Source organism: Quercus suber, unplaced genomic scaffold (assembly GCF_002906115.3).
Source record: "Quercus suber isolate HL8 unplaced genomic scaffold, Cork oak 2.0 scaffold_222, whole genome shotgun sequence".
NCBI lineage: Eukaryota > Viridiplantae > Streptophyta > Magnoliopsida > Fagales > Fagaceae > Quercus > Quercus suber.
In genome coordinates this window covers 502,917-523,384 of record NW_027069680.1, presented here as the reverse complement: position 1 = coordinate 523,384, position 20,468 = coordinate 502,917, and the positions used below count along the sequence as shown (strand labels likewise).

Here is a 20,468-nt window from a genome sequence, read left to right as displayed (position 1 = left end):
GATTCGAATCTGGAATCTCTAACCCCCAAACCTTAAAGCCCTCGTTTAGAAAGAGAGAAATGAATGTAATGAAATGAATGGGAATAATAATTTTATAATATCCTTATCTTTTTTTTTTTTTATTTGAGTGTTTTAGTCAGGAGAATAGAAAGTTCATTCTTTTGTTTAGGAGTTTAAGTGTACGGGATTGAAATGGACTAGAAGAAATACTCATTCTTTTCTAGGGGTGTCAATTCGGATTAATATGTCGGGTTCGTATCGTGTCGAGATAAGGATATTCGACTAAATGTCTCAACTCTAACTCGACCTATTTAACAATCGCGTCATGATCCTTCAACCATAACCTAACCTATTAATAAGATGGATTAACCTAACGCAACCCGTTTGACACGCTTAATAAACGAGTCGTGCTAGGTTGACACAAATGTAACACAACCCATTTCAACCTACATAATATTAAATATAACATCCATCTAGAAATTATTTTTTTTACATCTTAAAAGCAGTGCATACACTTCAAGTCTTCAATCCACATTCAAAATAATATAGTTCAATAAAAATATAATATTATAAATTCTTTACACTCTAAAAGAAGTGCTTACATTTCAACCCAAAATTCAAAATGACATAGTTTAACAAAAATGAAATAACATAATTCAACAAAAATATAATATCCTTGCAACTCGGCAAATGCTAAGTATCAATATTGAAATAATTGGAGCAAACAGTAGACTAATCATGACTATGACTACGATTATCATCCATAGATTCTTTGTTGATGTCCAAATTCATAATATCTTCTACAAGCTTTATCCAATTTCATTTATGCAAGTTCTATGCCAAAAAATATATAAATAAGTATTAGTAGTTACAAAATATGATCATGCCTTAATAGTTTTAAAAGCAATACCCATCATCTAGTTTATAAACTATCTCAATAAACCCACTTGCAAGATATGCAGACAGTGTCCAACACTAATACAAATACACACACACACACAAATAACAACAACAACAACAACAACAACAAAACACACACACACACACACACACACACACACACACACACACACACACACACACACACACACACGGCACAAGACAAAAGCTACAACTGTGGCATTAATCAACAATAAATATATCTCGTATATTAATAACGATACATGGGTTCAAAGTTTATAGAACAAAAACATTATGCAAAAAAAAATTATTGCAAAATTTTGAAACAGCAAGAAAACGGTTTTCTTTAATTCTAAAACTCACTAAACACATTAGAGAGAGAGAGAGAGAGAGAGAGAGAGAGAGAGAGAGAGAGCAATAACCGGTTTGAGACTTTGAGTTTAAGAATTGGACGTGAGCCTATCATATAGTAGAGTGAGTAATACAGTTGAAATTAAAAAAAAAAAATAGATATTTATAAGAAGGTTTAGAGATTTAGGATTTGTAGGGTTTAGAAATCTATGATTTGTAAAGTCTCAATTTTCATTTATATCACTTGTAAGTTTTTGTAATTACTCACTTTTCTTTTTAAATTTAAAACATATATTGGATATAAAAAATATTTGATAAATCTAAAATAAAATAAATATTTATTTGTTATACAAGTTAAATGGGTTGTGTTAAGTAGGTCATTTCGGATTGACACAAATAAATTGGCGTGTCAAATGTGTCTATTCAGGTCGATCCGTTTATGACCCAAGCCCATTAAGGCCCAACCCTAACCCTCAAAAACCAGTGTCGGGTTCGTGTCGTGTTCGCGGGTTGGGTTGAACATTGACACCCCTATAATCCTTTCTATTCCCTCGATATATCAAATTTTCATTTCCAAAAGTTGTAAGGAATTGAGGGAATGAAATTAGATTTTAAAAAAATAATAAAAAATAAAACTCTCAAAATAACTCTATATATATTTAGGTTGCGTTTGGGAACAGATTATAAAACCAGCTTATTTTACTATTTAGCTTATTTTTGCTACTGTTCATGGGTTCCACTATACTATTTCAGCTAGTTTTTACATTTATTTATAGCACTTTCAGCAAAAAAATTTTAGTTTCATCTAAATAAGTTGTTCCTAAACGATCCCTTTGTCCTTTATTTTAAAATAGAGGTTTAATAGTAATATTGTCATAAAATAATTCTATTCATTTCCCTCTCTATTACTCGAGTGGCAATTCATGTTCACGGATCGGGTTTGTGTCGTGTCGAACCATGAGTATTTGGCTATATAGGTTAAATCGAACCCGACCTGTTTAGTAAATGTATCAGGAATCCTTAACCCGAATACGACCTATTTATTAAATAGGTTAACCTAACCCGACCCGACACATTTAACTCATTTAATTAACAAGTCATATAAAAGTCAATACAAATGACCCGTTTAATAATCTATTTGATTAATAGGTCATACCTAACTTATATAATTTTTATCAATTCCCAAATATCTAAAATTAAAATACAATTAATATATTAATAAACATATTAATACAACCATAAATTAAGCAATAATATCAAATAACTAATAACTTTATAAGCTAAATGGATCAAACGAGTTCGCATGTTGAACACGAACACAACCCGTTTTTTAAACGAGTTAGCTATGTCATCCTGAATATAACCCGAACCCGTTTAACCTCAACTCATGACCTGTTTATAAACCTTTTTAGTAACTTACTCACCAACAAGGGTAGTTACCTTCCATTCCTTTATTTTAAAACATGCAAATAAGGTTACTTAATTCAATTCCTTTATTTTAAAACATTCAAACAAGACAACTTAAATACATTCCATTCTTTTCAATTCAATTATGATTATTCATTTCTATTCCATTCTCTTATGAACTCTCAAACAAAGTTGTTCCTTTCTCTCCACTTCGTTCTATAATATATATTCACTCACATTTTTCCTCTTTTCCTCTCTAAGTGAACGGTGAGGAATGAGACAAAATGTCCATGAAAAAAATAGTATCGTTTGGATGTTGTAGAAAGGATGGCAAAAAACAATCCATCTCATGTGATCCTGCCCCATTCCACTTTGTGTTCATTTTCCACGCCCCGCATCACCCCGCTCCAAATGTATATATACATATTTTATTTTATTATTATATATTAATTTATTTATACATATAATGTAATTTTTCTATACAGTACAAACTAATTATAAATGGTTTTCTACCCTAAATAATTATATGCGAAACAAGACTTCGCACCAACAGGGCCCATTCTTGTGAAAGTCCTATTAGTTTAGGCAGTACAGGGCCATCCTTTTGGCGTGAACTGTGAAGTCCTGCCTAGCATATAGTTCTTTAATGTAGACTGTAGACATCCATTTAGATTAGTTTGAACTCTCAAACACATATCTAGTTGATATATATATATATATATACATACATACATACATATATATATATATATATGAGATGAGTTTAAATTACACTTGATATAACTCTTATAAAGTTACACTTTTTTTACACCGTAGATTTATAAGAAATCTAATGGCTAAAAAATATTATTAAATGCTATTTCCTGCTTTATCCATAATTAATACTAGCATTTTCTCTCTCCTTATTTATTTTTTTCACTTGATTAAAGGGCACACTACCATTTTTAACAACTTACATTTCTATACTTGANTTTTCATTTTTTTTTATTCTTTGTGCTGATTAGGAAGCTCACACATACATTTGCATAGATAACATCATCTCATTGGTTAGGAAAGACCATATCAGCAGTCTTCCCAGTGTAAATAATAATTTCTCACAGAGGGGGGGGGGGGGGGGGGGGGGGGGGCGGGAATGTTAATTCTAGTCTAATTGAAAATGAACTTGTTCTTCTCGTTCAAATACAAAATTAACTACTATTTCCAAGCACTTAGCCAAAGTTACTTGACCATTCTCACCAATTATCTGTCTCATATATTTTTCTCGTGTAGATTTTTTTTTTTTTTTTTTTTTTTTTTTTTTTTTTAATTTTTTTTTTTTAAGTATAGAAATGCAAGTTGTTAAAAATGGCAATATGCATGCTAGTATTAATTACGAATAAGGTGAAAAGTAATGGCATTTATTGATATTGTTTTAGCCGTTAGATTTCTTAGAAATCTATGGTGTAAAAATGGTATAACTTTACAAGAGTTATACCACCCAATAACTTGATATAGAATTTATATTTTGAAAATCTCACCATTGAATTACATATTCTATATATTCTTAACAATCATGCCAAATTTGATTTCAATTGGATATTATTTACCATTTGATCCATAACCTCATATTTTATATATTATTTTAAACTACAAAAACTTGAATTTAAACAATTGATTGATGACATAAATATTAATTTTTTATTACTTTAAAATTTTACAAGCATGGAGAATATACGAAGATAATGTTATCTAACGGTAGATTTGTCAAAATTCGTATCCAATTAAAAAATATTGAATGGTGTAACATTGTTTAAAGTTACACCTGAAAGTTACACCAGGTGTAACTTAAACCCAACCCTATATATATATATATATATGTATATACATTATCTTTAAAACACTTGTCTCTACTTCTCTCTTAGTACTATTACGAATACTCTTTCCTTTTTATATTTCTTCTTTATCTTATCAATGTTGAAGTCATCTTATTAGGATTAGTTAAACATCTCCAACTCGTTCCGGACTTGACCTGCCCTGCATGGCTTTTCCTAACCTCGAAGTGGAGACAGGGCATGCACGGGACACCCATGATCCAACCCCCACCATGCCCCATTACCATCCCTATGTAGTAGACCCCAATGAAAATTTTCTCCAGACAAATATAGGTTGTTTTATTAGTTATGTATGACTTATAAAGTTCAGGGCCTTCAGGGTTTGAAATGATAATTTTTATTATTATAAAAAAATAAAATAAAATAAGCGAGGTTTAATTTGTCACCATGGACAAATTATGCCATTATGGGCTTTTCCCCCTAAAGACAAATTACTATTTATCAATATCATGTGTTTGAATTTTGATCACTTTACAATTTAGTAACAAACTTCGGATTTTTATAATTATACTTTTTAAGGTTTGGATTAAAATTAAAAAACTAGGCTGCCATCGAGAGATTCATTAACAATTTTAGGAACAAAAATTATGATAGTGCCAAACTATTTGAGTAAGTTGTAATTGAAAGTTTTTCACAAAATGTAATTTTTGTAAATTTGGACAAAACCATAGCTATATTATTTTTGATCCAGATTTTAGGGATTAAAGATAATAATTAAAAGTTTGTAAACTAAATTGTAAAAAGATAAATTTATGACAAAGAATACTGTTTGGGTGCACCTTCGCAAGAAGGGTGTTGTGCATCTAAGTCTGGTCTCTTCAATTCTACCGCAACATGGAATAAATTGAAGCCTAGGAAGCTGGCTGTCCCTTGGTGGAAATTGGTTTGGTTCCAAAGCACTTCCAACTAGATATGGATTGATGAAATGGGTTATCTTTGTGTCTTTTGCAGAGGGTGTATGGAATCTAGAGATCAATCCTTCTATTATTTATTTTTTTGATGGGAAGACCAAACTTTTATTGAACATTTGAAAAGGAAAGTCCATCATGGATAAGAGCTTGCTCAATGCAGCAAGGGATCTCTTCAATCCAAACAATATAGTCAACAATGCTAGATGCATGTTTAGCTAAAAGGTGGGCTGGTTTGTTGCCCTGTCGCCTTCCATGAGTGAACTCAATTCGTCTAAAATCTTTGCACAAATCCTGCATACCCACAATTACTGCTGCCACTGATGCTGGGGGTGGGGACCTCTTGCACAAAGCATTATGAATAATCATTGAGTCCCCTTCAAGAATAATATCATGAACGCCTAAATCTTTTGCAAGAAGCAGACTTGCCTCGAAAGCCTTAACCTCCACCTCCACAGCTCCTAACGACGTCATAATTTTCTTCAACAATGCCTCTTTGAAATTGCCATTTTCATTTCGGATAACCACCCCTATCCCTGCCGTTCTCTGTGCTGAAAAGATGGCACCATCTACATTTACTTTCAAGCAACTAGCTAGTGGGGGAGGGGAGGGGGGGGGGGGGACCATGATGTTATCTGTTCTACCACTGGGTTTGAGATTGTAGTACCCTCCATTGCCACACTAAGTGAGATAGTGAGTTGCCCACTAAGCCACGGCTTGCCTAGATTTACTTTTCCCCTCATGCCTGACTTCATTACGATTATGCCACAATGCCCACGACCCATGTTGCCTTGTCTTCCCCAGCACCTTTAACCATTAAAGCGTTCCACAGTAGGTCCAGAAACGTTTAGTGATCACCTTGTTCAAACCTTAGCACCATTTTTGAATAGGACCATGCTTCCAAGGTTTCAGGCAACTCTAGAAAATGTGTCCACTATGCTCTGATCCCATACTACAGTTTTCACATGTGTCATCTTGAACAATCTTCCTCTTCAACAAAATTGCCTTTGTAGGTAAAGCATCACACATGCCCTCCGGCCTAAATGACACATCTTATGAGATTGGTGGCTCCCACAACCTCCAGAACCTTTTCATTTGGCTACTAGCTGAACTGACCTTGTGAGTAGCAAATTAGGCTAGTTTTATAGCCAATGAATAGGCACTCCACACAGAAAAATACCATTCTGCGTTTCAGTCCAAATTAATTTATCTACAGGCAGCTGGGTACTTAAAAGAATGCCTTTATGATTTTAGCTTCATGAGAAAGAAATAATGTATTCACTACCGTAGACTTCTAACTTGCATTTGTTGGGTCAATCAACCCACTAACCCGAGTGTCCATATGCAGGAAATTCCTTGGAGATACCAATTTATACGTGGATGCAACCGGTAGCCATTTGTCACTCCACACCCGAATATTTTCACCATTCCTTACCCTCTATCTTAGACCATTTTTGACTAGCTCTTGCGTGGCCATGATGCTTCTCCAAGTGTATGAAGGATTATTTCCAAGTGATGCATGTACAAAATCTCTACTTGGAAAGTATTTTGCCTTTAGCACCTTGTATACCAAGGAATCATGACCCACTTGAAGGCGCCAACCCTGTTTGGCAAGGAGTGCCAAATTGAAAAGCTTTTATATTTTTGAAACCCAATCCTCCACTAGACTTAAGTTGGCACATCTTCTCCCAACTCAACCAAGTTATTTTCTTCTCTTCTTGTGTCTATCCCCACCAGAAATCCTAATCATACTTTTCAACTCATCACAAAGAGAGTCTGGTAGTTTGAAGCAACTCATGGTGTAGATCAATATGGCTTGGGCTATTGCTTTGATTAGGACCTCCTTCCCCTCTTTTGATAGCATTTTCTCCTTCCAACCCACAAGTGTTTTGCCCAGCTTCTCCTTTATAGCATTGAACGGATTTCTTTTGTTCCTCCCCACAAGTGATGGTAGGCCCAGGTACTTCTCATGCTGTTTGATCACTTGAGCTCCCAAATCTTTGTTTGACCTCTTCTTGAACACTCTAGGTGTGTCCCTATTGAAGAACATGAGGTTTGCTTGATTCAGTTGTTGCCTTAATGCCCTTTATATACTTCTAGAACACGCTGTAGAGAGTTATATTCTGCTAGAGTTGCTTTGAAAAAAATCAGGTTGTCATCTGCAAAAAATAAATGTGAAAGCTTTGGGCCACCTGACATGCAGCAACACCCTCCATCTGGCCATCGTCTATTGAAGCTTTGATTAGTGCTAATAAGCCTTCTGCACACAAAAGAAATAGGTAAGGTGATATGGGGTCTCCTTGTTAGATTCCCCTGGATGGCTTAATGTTACCCTTAGGCTCCCATTAATTTTATGGCATAGGTGACAGTGGTGACACATTGCATGATCAAGTTTCTGCACTTCTCAGCAAAACCCAATTTTCATTATTTCTCCGAACATCTCCACTCTATCCTATTATACGCTTCACTCATATCAAGTTAAGAGCCATCTCCCCTTCCCCCCCCCCCCCCCCCCCCCCCCCCCCGTTCCACATTTTTTCTAACGAATGCGGTGCATGGTTTCAAAGGCTACCAGCACATTATCAATGATTAACCTTCCATGTAGAAAAGTACTTTGGCTTTCACTAATAATAGACAGTAAGACCTTTTTAGCCTATTTGCAATAACTTTTGATGCAATCTTATATACAACATTACATAAGCTAATAGGTCTATAGTCAGTAATTTTTTTTTTTTTTTTGGCTCTTTTACTTTTGGGATAAGCACAATATGAGTTTCATTGAAATTAGGAGGAGATATACCAAGGTTAAGGAAATCAAGTACTATTTTTGTGACCACTAAACCATTTGTACTCCAGAAATGCTAGAAGAATGGAAAGGGCATACCATTTGGGCCTGGAGCTTGGGGGGTACATTTGTTTCAAAGCCAATCGGACTTCATTCTCCATAAAAAGCCAAAGCAACCTCTCATTCATAGCTATAGAAACTTTCGGCTGAACTGCAATAAGAAGCTTAGTGAACTATTCAAGGTTAATAAAGGTGAAAAGATTGTTGTAATAATCCACTACAATATCCTCCATTTTTGTTTCATCTATCTGCCATACTCCATCAGCATCAAGCAATCCTTCGATAAAATTCTTCTTGTATCATGCTGAGACTTTTGCATGTAAAAAGCTTGTGTTTTTGTCCCCTACTTAAAACTAGTTAAGTCGTGACTGCTGACACCACATCTCATCTTCTTTATCCAGCCAGCGGTTTAGTTCAACTCTAGTATGCTTCATTGCCTCAATCAGTTCCGGTGTTGATGGTTGTAACTCTAGCCATTCTAGTTTGGATTGGAGCTCAGCAATTGACCTTCCCACGAGCCCAAACTCTACAGCATTCTAGGCAGAAAAATTAGCCTTACACTAATCCAAGCAGCTCCTCAAAACCCAATCTGTGACTGACATTAATCCACTCTCCCATATTGTCTTGACCACATCCTCATATTTGCTATCCTTCAAACACATGGATTCAAACCTGAAAGTTCTCCTTGTTTTCTTTTTCATCCGCCTATGTGCAAAGTGAAGAGATAGTGGTGAGTGATCCAATGCTGAAAAGGAGAGATGATGGAGTTTTGCTACAAGAGATAAGTCCATCCAATCTGGTGTTGCGAGGGCTCTATCCAATCTTTCCCCGATCTAGGTTCCATCTGCTTGTTGGTAAATCCAAGTGAACTTCGGCCCAATGAATCCTACATCACGTAAGCCACACATGTTTATGGTGTTCACAAATTGTTCCATTAGTCTTCTCGATCTTATACTACCACCTTCCTTCTCTGAGAGGCCCGTGATTTTGTTAAAATCCCCTATAACTAACCACGGTAGAGAAGATGTACCTTTTGAGTGCTTCAATTTTGCCTAAGATTCAAATCATTTTGCCATCTCGGGGTTGCCATAGAACCCCATGAGGTGCCACCATCCCACAATTAAACCCCCGTTCACCCATGCATCAATGTGGTCATGAGATTACATCTTCGCATCCACCATAATCTCTTCCTTCCACAATAACGCTAGGCCACCACTATTACCTTCACTAGGAACAATAAATTCGTTCTTCATACCTTTGACATCCACTCTCGATTTGACTTTGTTTCCATCAAAAAGACAATAATAGGCTCTTCTTTTTTCACTGCATTTTCCAAGGTTTTAATTGTCCAAAAGTTCCTAAGCCCCCGGCAGTTCTAGCTTAAGAGACTCATTGGGCCTGGCAGGGTTGCCCAGCAACCTCCGCCGCTCGAAATGTTTCTTCAACCTATTCTAATTCTTATGTCTCGGACTTCTTTTTTCACTGCCGTCATTATGCAAATTCTGTTTAGTTGGGCTAGGTTTAAACTCTTGAACATACTTACCTTTAGTTGAATTCTTCTTAGGCCGGCCTTTGTGTATTTTCTTACCTGAGCTAGTAGTCTCCCTACCTACAACAAACTCACCTCCTAGATTTGTGGTACACGACCTCATCAACTGTGAAACTTCGTTTGAATTTAAAATTGGGATGATAAGGTTATCCTTTATGACTTCTATGTCCACCAGATTACAGCTACTTGCTTTAGGATTTATCGTTAATTCAAGATATGCTTTGTGTATTTTTTTACCTGAGCTAATAGTCTCCTAACCTACCACAAAGTCACCTCCCGAATTTGTGGTACACGGCCTCATCAACTGTGAAACTTTGTTTGAATTTAAAATTAGGATGATAGGGTTATCCTTTACAACTTCTATGTCCACCAAATTACAGCTACTTGCTTCAGGATTTATCGTTAATTCAAGATATGCTTCATGTGAATTTGAAATCATTGGATCGTTATGGATGACATCATCAATATCCTGATTATCTCCTCAAAATCTGGAATATGTTTCTATGATTCCAAGATTCCATGCTCTAACTATTCTTCTTCGTTCACTGGCGTACCACCGCAGTTCTCGGTCTCCATCGCTTCTACCCCTATCGGATTTGAACCACGCCTTCCCATTGCATCCATGACATCTTCAACATCTAAGTACGACCCAGCCTGCATGTGGGGCAACATGCCGACTTGAGAGATGCTTGACACTTGTGGTGGTGATTTAGAGTTCCCCGATTTATCATAACCTTCCACCTCAACAAACGCCTTCCTTGCATGATTGTACTGAGATGCCCTTATCCATGGGCCAAACTGCTAATCATCAACCCTTAAGGAGCCCTTGCTACTAAGCCAAATGACACAGTCTTTGTCATCATGAGAAACGTGGCCACACCAATGACAAATATTCGGCAACTGTTCATACATAAATGCAGCCCACCCATCCTCTTTTTGCTTACATGAGATTTTCTGTCCCCTACATAGTGGCTTGGTGATATCCACCTCAACTAAGACTCTCATAAAACTCCCATATTTCATTTCCCCAGTATCCTTTGGTTTTATGACTGCTCCTAATGTTTCACCAATTCTGATTGCCACTTCGACCATTAAAAGTGATAATGGGAGGTTGTAAATTTGAACCTAGGAGGCAGTCTTCTCAAAGAGCATTTCGTGGATTGGGACAGAGCCATCATACCTTTGGAAAGCAACCAGATGTCTATCAAAAGCCCACGATTCTCCTTGAATAACCTTCTCTGCATCCACGTCCAACTCAAACTCAAACAAAAGTACATTGTCACCTCCATCACTCACCTCAAATCTTCCTTTTGTATGCTACAATGGACGAAAAGTTTTACCCACCACTTCTATGTTCAACGTCCTATGAGTGAAAAACTTTGCGGCCAAAACAAAGTCCAACTTCTTCATGTCACTTGTCAAGTCCACTTATGCCACACTACTTGCCATCCAAAACACAGAGGGAGATAGCACTGTAAAGTAAAAACAAAGCCCTACAAGTAACGTTGTTACTAGAGGGAACACAGTGTCCTTTTCCAGGAGAAGGGAAACCCTATGCTACAGAGGAGAGAGTGTAATCATTGCTCCTTTTTGAGAATTTTTTTTTTTTCCTTTTCAATCCTTCTATTATTGTTCCTTCACTAAGAGAATTTTTCTGTCATTATGTTTGGTCCCCTACCCCTAGACATGGCAAAACGGGCGAGTCGGGTCGGGTTGGGTCAATCGAGATACGAGTCAATCAGGTCACGGGTCAAAAACGGGTCATTTTAAGCGGGTTAAAAATGGGTTTGGGTCAACCGGGTTGCGGATCGGGTCGGGTTGACCTGTATTTTTCACATGATTTTTTTTTTTTTATAAGAAAACAACATGTATTTGCTATTTGGAAAGTTATGCAACAAATTACTTGATATAAAATGCATTATTTTGAATTCACCACTTATATTAAGAACGAACTCAGTTAAACTTATTAATACTTATTCAATAATTTTAAAATTATACAAATCCTAACATTGCTATCTAAAACATAATAATACTAAGATAAGTAAAACAAATACACAAGTTTTATTTCTACACAATATCAGCATTCCAAAATATAAAACAAAATTACAAATGACTTATTGGATAACTCATTTGATATAGAATAAAAACATATAAGAAATTTACAATCTTGAAAATTAATTTTATAATCTATTATCAATTGTGGTTGACACTTTATTTCAATTGAGATATATATTAAAGTTTGATTGTTTACTTATTTATATATGGTCTCTTTTATGAATATCATATCATTGTTAAGCAGCACAACTCTAGGAAATATCATACTTTATTTTGAAAAGCCATTTATTTTGGACATAAATTGTTAAAAAAATAGGTTTAAGCATTCATAATTTATGCTAATTTGATACTTTGACTTCACTATTTTCACACTTGTGAATATTTCTCACACATGTATACAATTTTAAATTTATGTTTTTAACTCTACTGTAACTAGATTATCTTGGCATGTACTTTACTATTTGATATCTAAGAATCTTTACTCATTACAGAATGCTTAACCATTTATTTTTCAATTAATTTGCGTGCAGTTATGTAAATGTATCAATTATTTCCTTAAAGTTCACAATAAACAATTAAACCAATATTATCTTAATTTTACTAATTTTTTACCAAAAGAAAAAGTTTTAAAAAAATGGTTCAGGTTCGGGTCGAGTTGGGTTGGGTTGACCCGCAAAAAACACAGGTCGGGTCACGGTTCAACCTGTTTTTGCTTCGGGTCAAAAAAATCAAGTTCAGGTCAGGTATTTTTCGGGTCAGGTCGGGTCAAGTCAGAAAATTCTGACTCGTTTTGCCATGTCTACCTACCCCTACCTAGCATGGCCTAACCTGGTGAATGGAGCATCCAGCACCTCAAGGAAGAGAATTAATGGTGGTGAATCGTAAATTGGCTTGGTGGGCCTCTTTGTATGATATTTGGCTGCAAAGGAATGCTTCCACCCACAATGTGTGGATCCATATTAACTGAAGTACAGAATAAAAAAGATGTCAAAGCAAGAGCTGATTTTGCTTGTTGAGATACATTCACCCCTGTTAACAGAATCATCTGCTCTAATTGGTGAATCTCTATTTCAATCCTCCAAATGAGCTAAGATTCACTTAAAAGTTGACTGCTGCGTTGATAATGTTTAGTTGTATGCCTGTTGTTAATTGTACTTACTTAATCAAGTGAGTTCCCCTAGTTTGGGGGTGAACTGTTGCTTGCCTTTTTGGCTATTTTTTTTGGTTCCTACCCTGCTTTTTTGTCAAGGAAGGCTAGGCTCTTTGTATTGGTTTGTTGGGTTCCTTAGCAAGGGCGAAGCCAGAAATTTTTGTTTAGGAGTCAAGTTGCAGCACTAATATATTTATCAAAACAACTCCCCTCCCCCCCCCTACACACACACACACACACACACACACACACACACACGTTTTTATATTATATACACAAACTTTTTTATTTGATAAATTATATACACACACACAACCAAAAAACACAACCAAAAAAAAACTTAGTATTTTCAATCACTGTTATGTTTGATGGAGATCATTCATAAAATAAAATTCATTTTTACTATTTTTATAGTGAAATTCTTAAAAAGTTTCATTTTTTTATACAAATTATCAAATTTTATACTAAAGTGAGTAAAAAAATCTTTCAAGTGAACTAATAAAATTTTCAAAAACATAAATGATCCAAAACTTAGAGAAAGAAATTAAGCTCCAAACATATTTGAAGTTATCTTACTTTAACCCATTACATGGCAACTAAAGAAACATTCCATGTGTAGTTTTAGTGACAATAATTTTTTAAATGAGTCAATGACTTGTTAATTATCACATAACGGGTTGAAAAAAATATAAACATGTTTGATGCCAAACTTTATCAAATATTTAATAGATATAAGAGCACATTTTACAATAAAAAATAGAATTATGAAAAATAATGTCATGTCTCTATAATTATTAGACAATTTTTTTTTAAGAGCATTATTTGACTAAATCAAATATTTCGGGGACGCGGCCCATGCCCCTGTTCCTTAGGTAAGGTTGTGTTGTAGTTTGCCATTGTTTTTGGCTGTGCAGTACTCTGTTCCTGCTCTGTGTTTTATGCAGAGCAGGTTTGTTTCCTGTGTGCTCTAATACAATTAGCTGTATCAAAAAATGCATATGAAATCTCTTAAATCCATGATATACGCACAAATAATTTATTAGAATAGAGAATTTTGATGAAGTGAGCTAACTTTTCCACATGCATCTCATGTAATTGGAAAGCCAAAAATTAACCACCAAATGTCACTTACAACAGAGAAGAGTGAGTAAAAATAACTACTAATATTTATATATTTTTTTAAAAAAACTACTGGTCTTTAACTGTAGGCTACACAGCAATGGCAGCAACCACACAGAAAGGATTACATAAGACTCAACCGGTATAGCTGATGACATTTTTCTCCATATTGTCATCTGAATATTCCGTCTCATCAACCATCTGGGTGGACAGTTCTTCCTCTTTCTTGTCTTCAATGACATCTTTAGCACTCAAGAAGCTCGGCTGATTTGTTGAAGACAGAAGCCTAGCCCACATTCTATCAGTTATCACAACCTTGTTCTGCTTCTCAATAATCCGCTGCAGGCCAACCATCCAACAAGTAACCCAGTGTTAGGGGAAATAAGTGTTGCTACCATGAAAAGAATGTAAGGTTCCACCTAACTCAATTATTATACAACAGAAATGATGACCTAGCCATAACAGAAGACTAGCAATTGACAAAGATTATTAGATGAAACATATATGATCTTTTAGATATATAATGTAAGGAAGAAATTTCATGATTACAATATGGTAGATTAGAGTATCATGCAAGAGAAAAGCTAAAACCATGAAATATATCAAAAAGGGGAAGCATTATCGGATATAATTTAAGCAAGGGGTAGACTCACATAGAAGGGTATGTAAGAATGTCTTCCATTGACAGGCCCAACCGTGAATCCTGTATAGCCTGCCATTGCTCCATGAACAGCACTTTGAGCAAGAAGTGTGCAATATACATTGTCTGAGGCATTGCTTGGAATAGCTCTGATCATATAAGTAGGATCTGCCAAAGAAGTAATGATTTCTGATATTAGAACATTGTATTATAGGTAATATTCTATACAAAGTACAAGCAAGGCAATGCCAGCCAGAACATCTTATACTATAAAATATTACTAACCTATATATTTGAGGTTTATGACCATCTTATTTTGTTTGGAAAAATGATCCTGCAAAAACAGTAATTAAATTAATCTAATCGTATTTGCACAATAGAATCTCAAAGTATAAGAAATACATATATCGCAAGAAAATTTACTTTAGATCCACACCTTAATTTTCTGCGATATCCAAAGCCCGACATCTTGGAGAAGCTTGTTTCCAGAAGCATCCTGCTTATCCAGGAATTGGATGCTCTCAGAAAGCAGATCCTGACCAGCGCCTTCAGCTATGACAAGAACAATATGCCCATTTTCTCCGAGCCGTTTCTCTATATGTTCAAAAAGCCCACCTGGGCCTTCAAGATAAAAGGGTGACTCAGGAATCAAACAACAATCCACGTCTCGGCTGGCAAGAGTAGCATGCATTGCAATGAACCCTGTACCATAGCAATGTAAAGTTAGTACATTCTCATGAAAATGAAAGTCAATGGCTAATTCTATCAAGAAAGAGAAACACATACTACAAGGTATCATTAAGATTCAAGGTGCAGAAATTGATTGTTACATCTAAAGAACATAACTTGACTGATTTCTTAATGATTACTATAGACTAATGGATGTGAAGGCTACTCTACTTAGGTGATGAATAGAGGATGGCAACATATACAAACAGAAAACATACCACTGTAGCGACCCATTAGCTTCACAACCCCAATACCATTCTCAACACTTTCAGATTCAACATGTGCTGCATTAATAGCACGCTGAGCCTCCTCAACAGCAGTGTCAAAGCCGAAGGACCTGTCAATAACCTATAGCAGCAAGAAATAGCATGCATTCAAATCTGTAACTCTGGTAGTAATAGCTGTGGGATAATTAGCATTATATTTAACATAGCGAATCCAGCACTTAGGCAACCCAAGAGATATACCGGAATATCATTATCAATGGTTTTGGGGATTCCAGCGACTGCAACTTTGAGACCACGCCTTCTAATTTCCTGTGTGAATTAATAATCGTTTGCATAAGGTGATGGAAATCAACCATACATCAAATGCACATTGACCTTTTCTATTTTTTTTTTTTTGGGTTGTCAAGAATCTCAAACAATTGAATAATTCATAAATGGATTTTTGTATTAACAATTCTAAAAATGGAAAAATCACCTCAAATATGACAGATGCCCCTTTTTGAGTTCCATCTCCTCCAATTATGTAAACCTGAAATCCAGAGAGCTATAAATCAAATGCCCACAAATTTGAGAGGCACATTTAGGTCACACAAAATGCATATATCAAACTCTTAATTGATTGTCAAACCAGATTAAAAACATAATATATACCTGGTTTATCCCCCGATCTTGAATGCTGTCAACTATCTTTGAGGTATCATGGCCACCTCGTGACGTCCCAAGGATAGTTCCACCTCGTTTATGGATATCATTCACAACCTTAGGAGTTAAAGGAACTGTGTTTCGAGCATAAAAACCCCTGTATCCTCCCTAAACAATCCATCAACTTCATTAATTATTGACGCCACTAAATTATGTAATTTGAAATCAATTAATACATTATCAAGTGCAAAATGTTGACATGATGAATTTACAAAATTGCGCGTCTTCCAAGCCAGGGAAGGCAATAAATTCATGTGGGCAATGAGTAGGCCACCGCATTTATTTATCTATTTATTTTTATTTAGGAAAAACAGCAAATTAACCCAAACGGCAATGACGCCCTGCACCAGCAGGGCACCACGTTGACCAATGTCATTAATACTTGAGTGAATTTTGAAAACTTGACAATCTTTTTTCAACAAATATCCTGATTCCTTTCTAGTTCTAGATATTAAATGCTTATGAGTGCACAATGAACGATTATATTATAAGGAAGTACAACATGAATGATATATAGGAAACTGAATCTGCAGAACCATTGTAGGGGATTTGTTGAAACCATTGAATTCAGAATATGGTAAAGTAGCTCCAGGTTTGGGAACTACTCCTTTGAAGGATATCGCAACCGCATCTATCCTGCCATTACATTTAGGTGAGCCCACCGGTTGCTAGTCCGAGTCTTTGATCATTTCTCTAGTACCAGAATCAGAGGATTCTAGAGGATTAGAGCATGTTGGCTACGAACCACGGTGCCGGGGTTTGAATCCCTCCTCGACCAGATAAAGGAAATATTAATTCCATTCAGGCGGGTGAGGACTTGGCTTGACCCCGTGTTCTCTCCTGGTTGGGTCGAAGGTGGAATAGGCAGATTTGTAAGGTAATTAGTCTCTCTTTCTTTGTTAGTAGTAGTTTAGTGCAAAAAAGCCCAACTGTCCCGTCAGGAGAGAACTATGCAATAATGCATGTATTAGCAGTTCCTTAGCATTAACTAGCCTAAGCACACTTCTGGAAACAAAAAATGTAAAAAGGGGCAATATATGTCAGCAAAATATACAAAATACCCCTCAGTTTTAAATCAGGAAAAAGCAAGGTCGCTTTGGTTTTCATTTTATCCTTCTGAATGCAAACTAATGAGTGAAAGTAAAAGCTAAATTATTTTAAGGCCATAATTTATAAAATGAAATTATTAAAAATGAACCCCAAAAAAAAAAAAAAAAATGCAACGGTTCCTAGTATTCAAAATTAACATAGTAAATTGGAAAAGTTTCCTCCAAACAAAAAACTAATAAAAGTGAAACAAATTCTACAAAATAAATTATAAGAGCCTTAATATATAGAGAATACAGAAACCGTTAACTTCGCTTATAGCAGAGAAACTTGACTTGTTTACTTTCTGCAGCCAAAAAAAAAAAAAAAAGAGTTGAATGATGAAGTAAAAGAAGAGAGGACGTACAGGAAGATGAGGAATATAATCAGTCAAATGAGGAACATCTTCGAGAACATAACCGGCGGAACCAGTAACGATCTTTGGCTTACTACTACTGTTACTATTACTATTACTAATACTATTACTATTACTATTACTATTATTGTCAGCTGCAGCCATCACCACCACCCCAACGCTTTGATGTTGAATCAATAATTATTAATTAAGCTTTAGCCTTTAGCCTTTAGCAGAGAAGAATCATAATCAACAATAACGTTCAAAGAGTCCCATACTTATATCTATTTGTTGTTGACCACTCATCCATCCGAATCTAATGGTTTGAAACGCTAGCTTGTGCTCTGGTTTGAGAGAGAGAGAGGTTTTCGTTGGAAAAGTAAACAGGTGGTTTCTTATTACCACTTTTCTTTCTTTCTTTTTATTATTATTATTTTTTTTTGTAACAAAATAAATGAAGAATATACGATATCAGCCAAAAAAGGTATTATCACGGTCGGCGTTGGCAGAGTACAGAAGATACTTGGAGAAGAGGGTGGATGCTTATGGAAAATTGCGTGGATGTCAAGTTGGTCAACTCATTCCTTTTCTTTCTTCCTTTCTTTCTTTTTAAATGGTAAATCACTATCGTCAATTAACTCATGCTTCGTTGCTTTTCTGATGCTGTAACAAATATTAAAGAAAAGTTGCACTTTTTTGTTTTTTTGTTTTTTTAGTACGTGTTTGTCTTTCAACAGCACATTTATTTATTTTTATTAATTCCTTTTAAAATTTGTTAGAGACAGCCCTATAAAAAAAAAATATGGGACCAGCCACCAGCGTGAAAGCGCCAAAGATATTTATGTTGCTTCTATGACTAAGGCATGTTTGATACGTGTATTTAAATAATAATTTTTATTTTTATTTTTGAAATATATATAAGTAAAAAAGTATGTAAAAATATGTGTATTGTTATTTAAAAACTGAAAACATGTGTTTGAACTCGTGTACCAAACGTGACAAGTTACACAACCTTTTAATTCCTACATTTTGATCCCTTAAAATTTCTCTTTAGGATAAAATTTTGGATTAAATTGAAATACGGTTTTTAAGGAATTCATTTTAATCCGAAGCCTTAAGAGTAAAAAATAACAATTAAAAATTTGTAAAAACTAAATTGTGATAAAGTCCCACATGGATATATTAATAATTTATTTTTTTAATTGATTATATGAAAAAGACTATTTTGTTCAAGTTTTTTTTTTTTTTTTTTGGTAAAAATTGCCAAACCAAATGGATATTATAATATAATTTTTAATTTATTATCACGGTCGGCGTTGGGAGAGTACAGAAGATACTTGGAGAAGAGGGTGGATGCTTATGGAAAATTGCGTGGATGTCAAGTTGGTCAACTCATTCCTTTTCTTTCTTTTTAAATGGTAAATCACTATCGTCAATTAACTCATGCTTCGTTGCTTTTCTGATGCTGTAACAAATATTAAAGAAAAGTTGCACTTTTTTGTTTTTTTGTTTTTTTAGTACGTGTTTGTCTTTCAACAGCACATTTATTTATTTTTATTAATTCCTTTTAAAATTTGTTAGAGACAGCCCTATAAAAAAAAAAATATGGGACCAGCCACCAGCGTGAAAGCGCCAAAGATATTTATGTTGCTTCTATGACTAAGGCATGTTTGATAAGTGTATTTAAATAATAATTTTTATTTTTATTTTTGAAATATATATGAGTGAAAAAGTATATAAAAATACGTGTATTGTTGTTTAAAAATTGAAAACATGTGTTTGAACTCGTGTACCAAATGTGACAAGTTACACAACCTTTTAACTCCTACATTTTGATCCCTTAAAATTTCTCTTTAGAATAAAATTTTGGATTAAATTGAAATACGGTTTTTAAGGAATTCATTTTAATCCGAAGCCTTAAGAGTCAAAAATAACAATTAAAAATTTGTAAAAACTAAATTGTGATAAAGTCCCACATGGATATATTAATAATTTATTTTTTTAATTGATTATATGAAAAAGACTATTTTGTTCAAGTTTTTTTTTTTTTTTTGGTAAAAATTGCCAAACCAAATGGATATTATAATATAATTTTTAATTGATTATATGGAAACGATTATGTTGTCAATTTTTTTTTTTTATTTATTTATAAAGGCCAAACCAAATGAATAAATTATAACGTATGAGATTGGAAAGGTGTTAAGCACCCGCTCTCATTCATCCCGTAAGCTGACTTCTACTCATTATGTTCCATATTTTAGTTCTATTAAAAAACTGTGCGATGGTTACTCCACAATAAGTGCTTGCGGAGTGTAGGGGGAAATGGTCGGGGTTCAAACTCTAGGAGAGAGCTTTACACACATATACATTTAGATTATGTTAGAGTAAAATTCTATCTTGTAAAAAAAAAAAAAAAAACAGGATCGCGAGGGGCAGTGCACACACCGTGCACACTAGGCAAAGCCATTCACGTGATGGGAGTTACATATCCAATGCACAGAAGAACCGGGGATTTGCAACTAGAGGTAGAAAAGTTAAAAAGAGAGCTTGCGTCATGCAAAACGGAAAGGGTCC

The 20,468-nt window shown here is 34.9% G+C and overlaps 1 protein-coding gene across 4 annotated transcripts; it reads right to left on the bottom strand.

The window, feature by feature from the left end:
* Positions 1 to 14,040: 14,040 nt before the first annotated feature.
* On the bottom strand, positions 14,041 to 17,479 carry LOC112032505 (ATP-dependent 6-phosphofructokinase 3). 4 transcript variants are annotated; one of them, XM_065779991.1, is made up of 9 exons: positions 16,956 to 17,479; positions 16,403 to 16,561; positions 16,227 to 16,280; positions 15,992 to 16,060; positions 15,743 to 15,872; positions 15,232 to 15,497; positions 15,081 to 15,129; positions 14,809 to 14,963; positions 14,041 to 14,494 (listed from the first exon to the last, which is right to left on the bottom strand). In XM_065779991.1, the coding sequence occupies exons 1-9, from the start codon at positions 17,013 to 17,015 to the stop codon at positions 14,291 to 14,293; spliced, it is 1,146 nt and encodes a 381-aa protein (XP_065636063.1). In that variant the 5' UTR covers positions 17,016 to 17,479; the 3' UTR covers positions 14,041 to 14,290. The 4 variants fall into 4 exon arrangements, with proteins under 4 accessions (XP_065636063.1, XP_065636065.1, XP_065636066.1 ...); XM_065779993.1 differs by having other exon boundaries at positions 16,990 to 17,477; XM_065779994.1 differs by having other exon boundaries at positions 17,013 to 17,477.
* Between the last annotated feature and the right edge of the window lie 2,989 nt (positions 17,480 to 20,468).

Bases quoted from the DNA above. Each gene is read 5' to 3' on its own strand.
- LOC112032505 (XM_065779991.1), bottom strand. From the start codon at position 17,015: ATGGTTTCAACAAATCCCCTACAATGGTTCTGCAGATTCAGTTTCCTA. The intron at 15,873-15,991 runs GTATATCTCTTG...TTGCTGCTATAG, and splicing joins CCATTGATAATGATATTCCG to GTTATTGACAGGTCCTTCGG. The intron at 15,130-15,231 runs GTGTGGATCTAA...CTGTTTTTGCAG, and splicing joins GGATATCGCAGAAAATTAAG to GATCATTTTTCCAAACAAAA.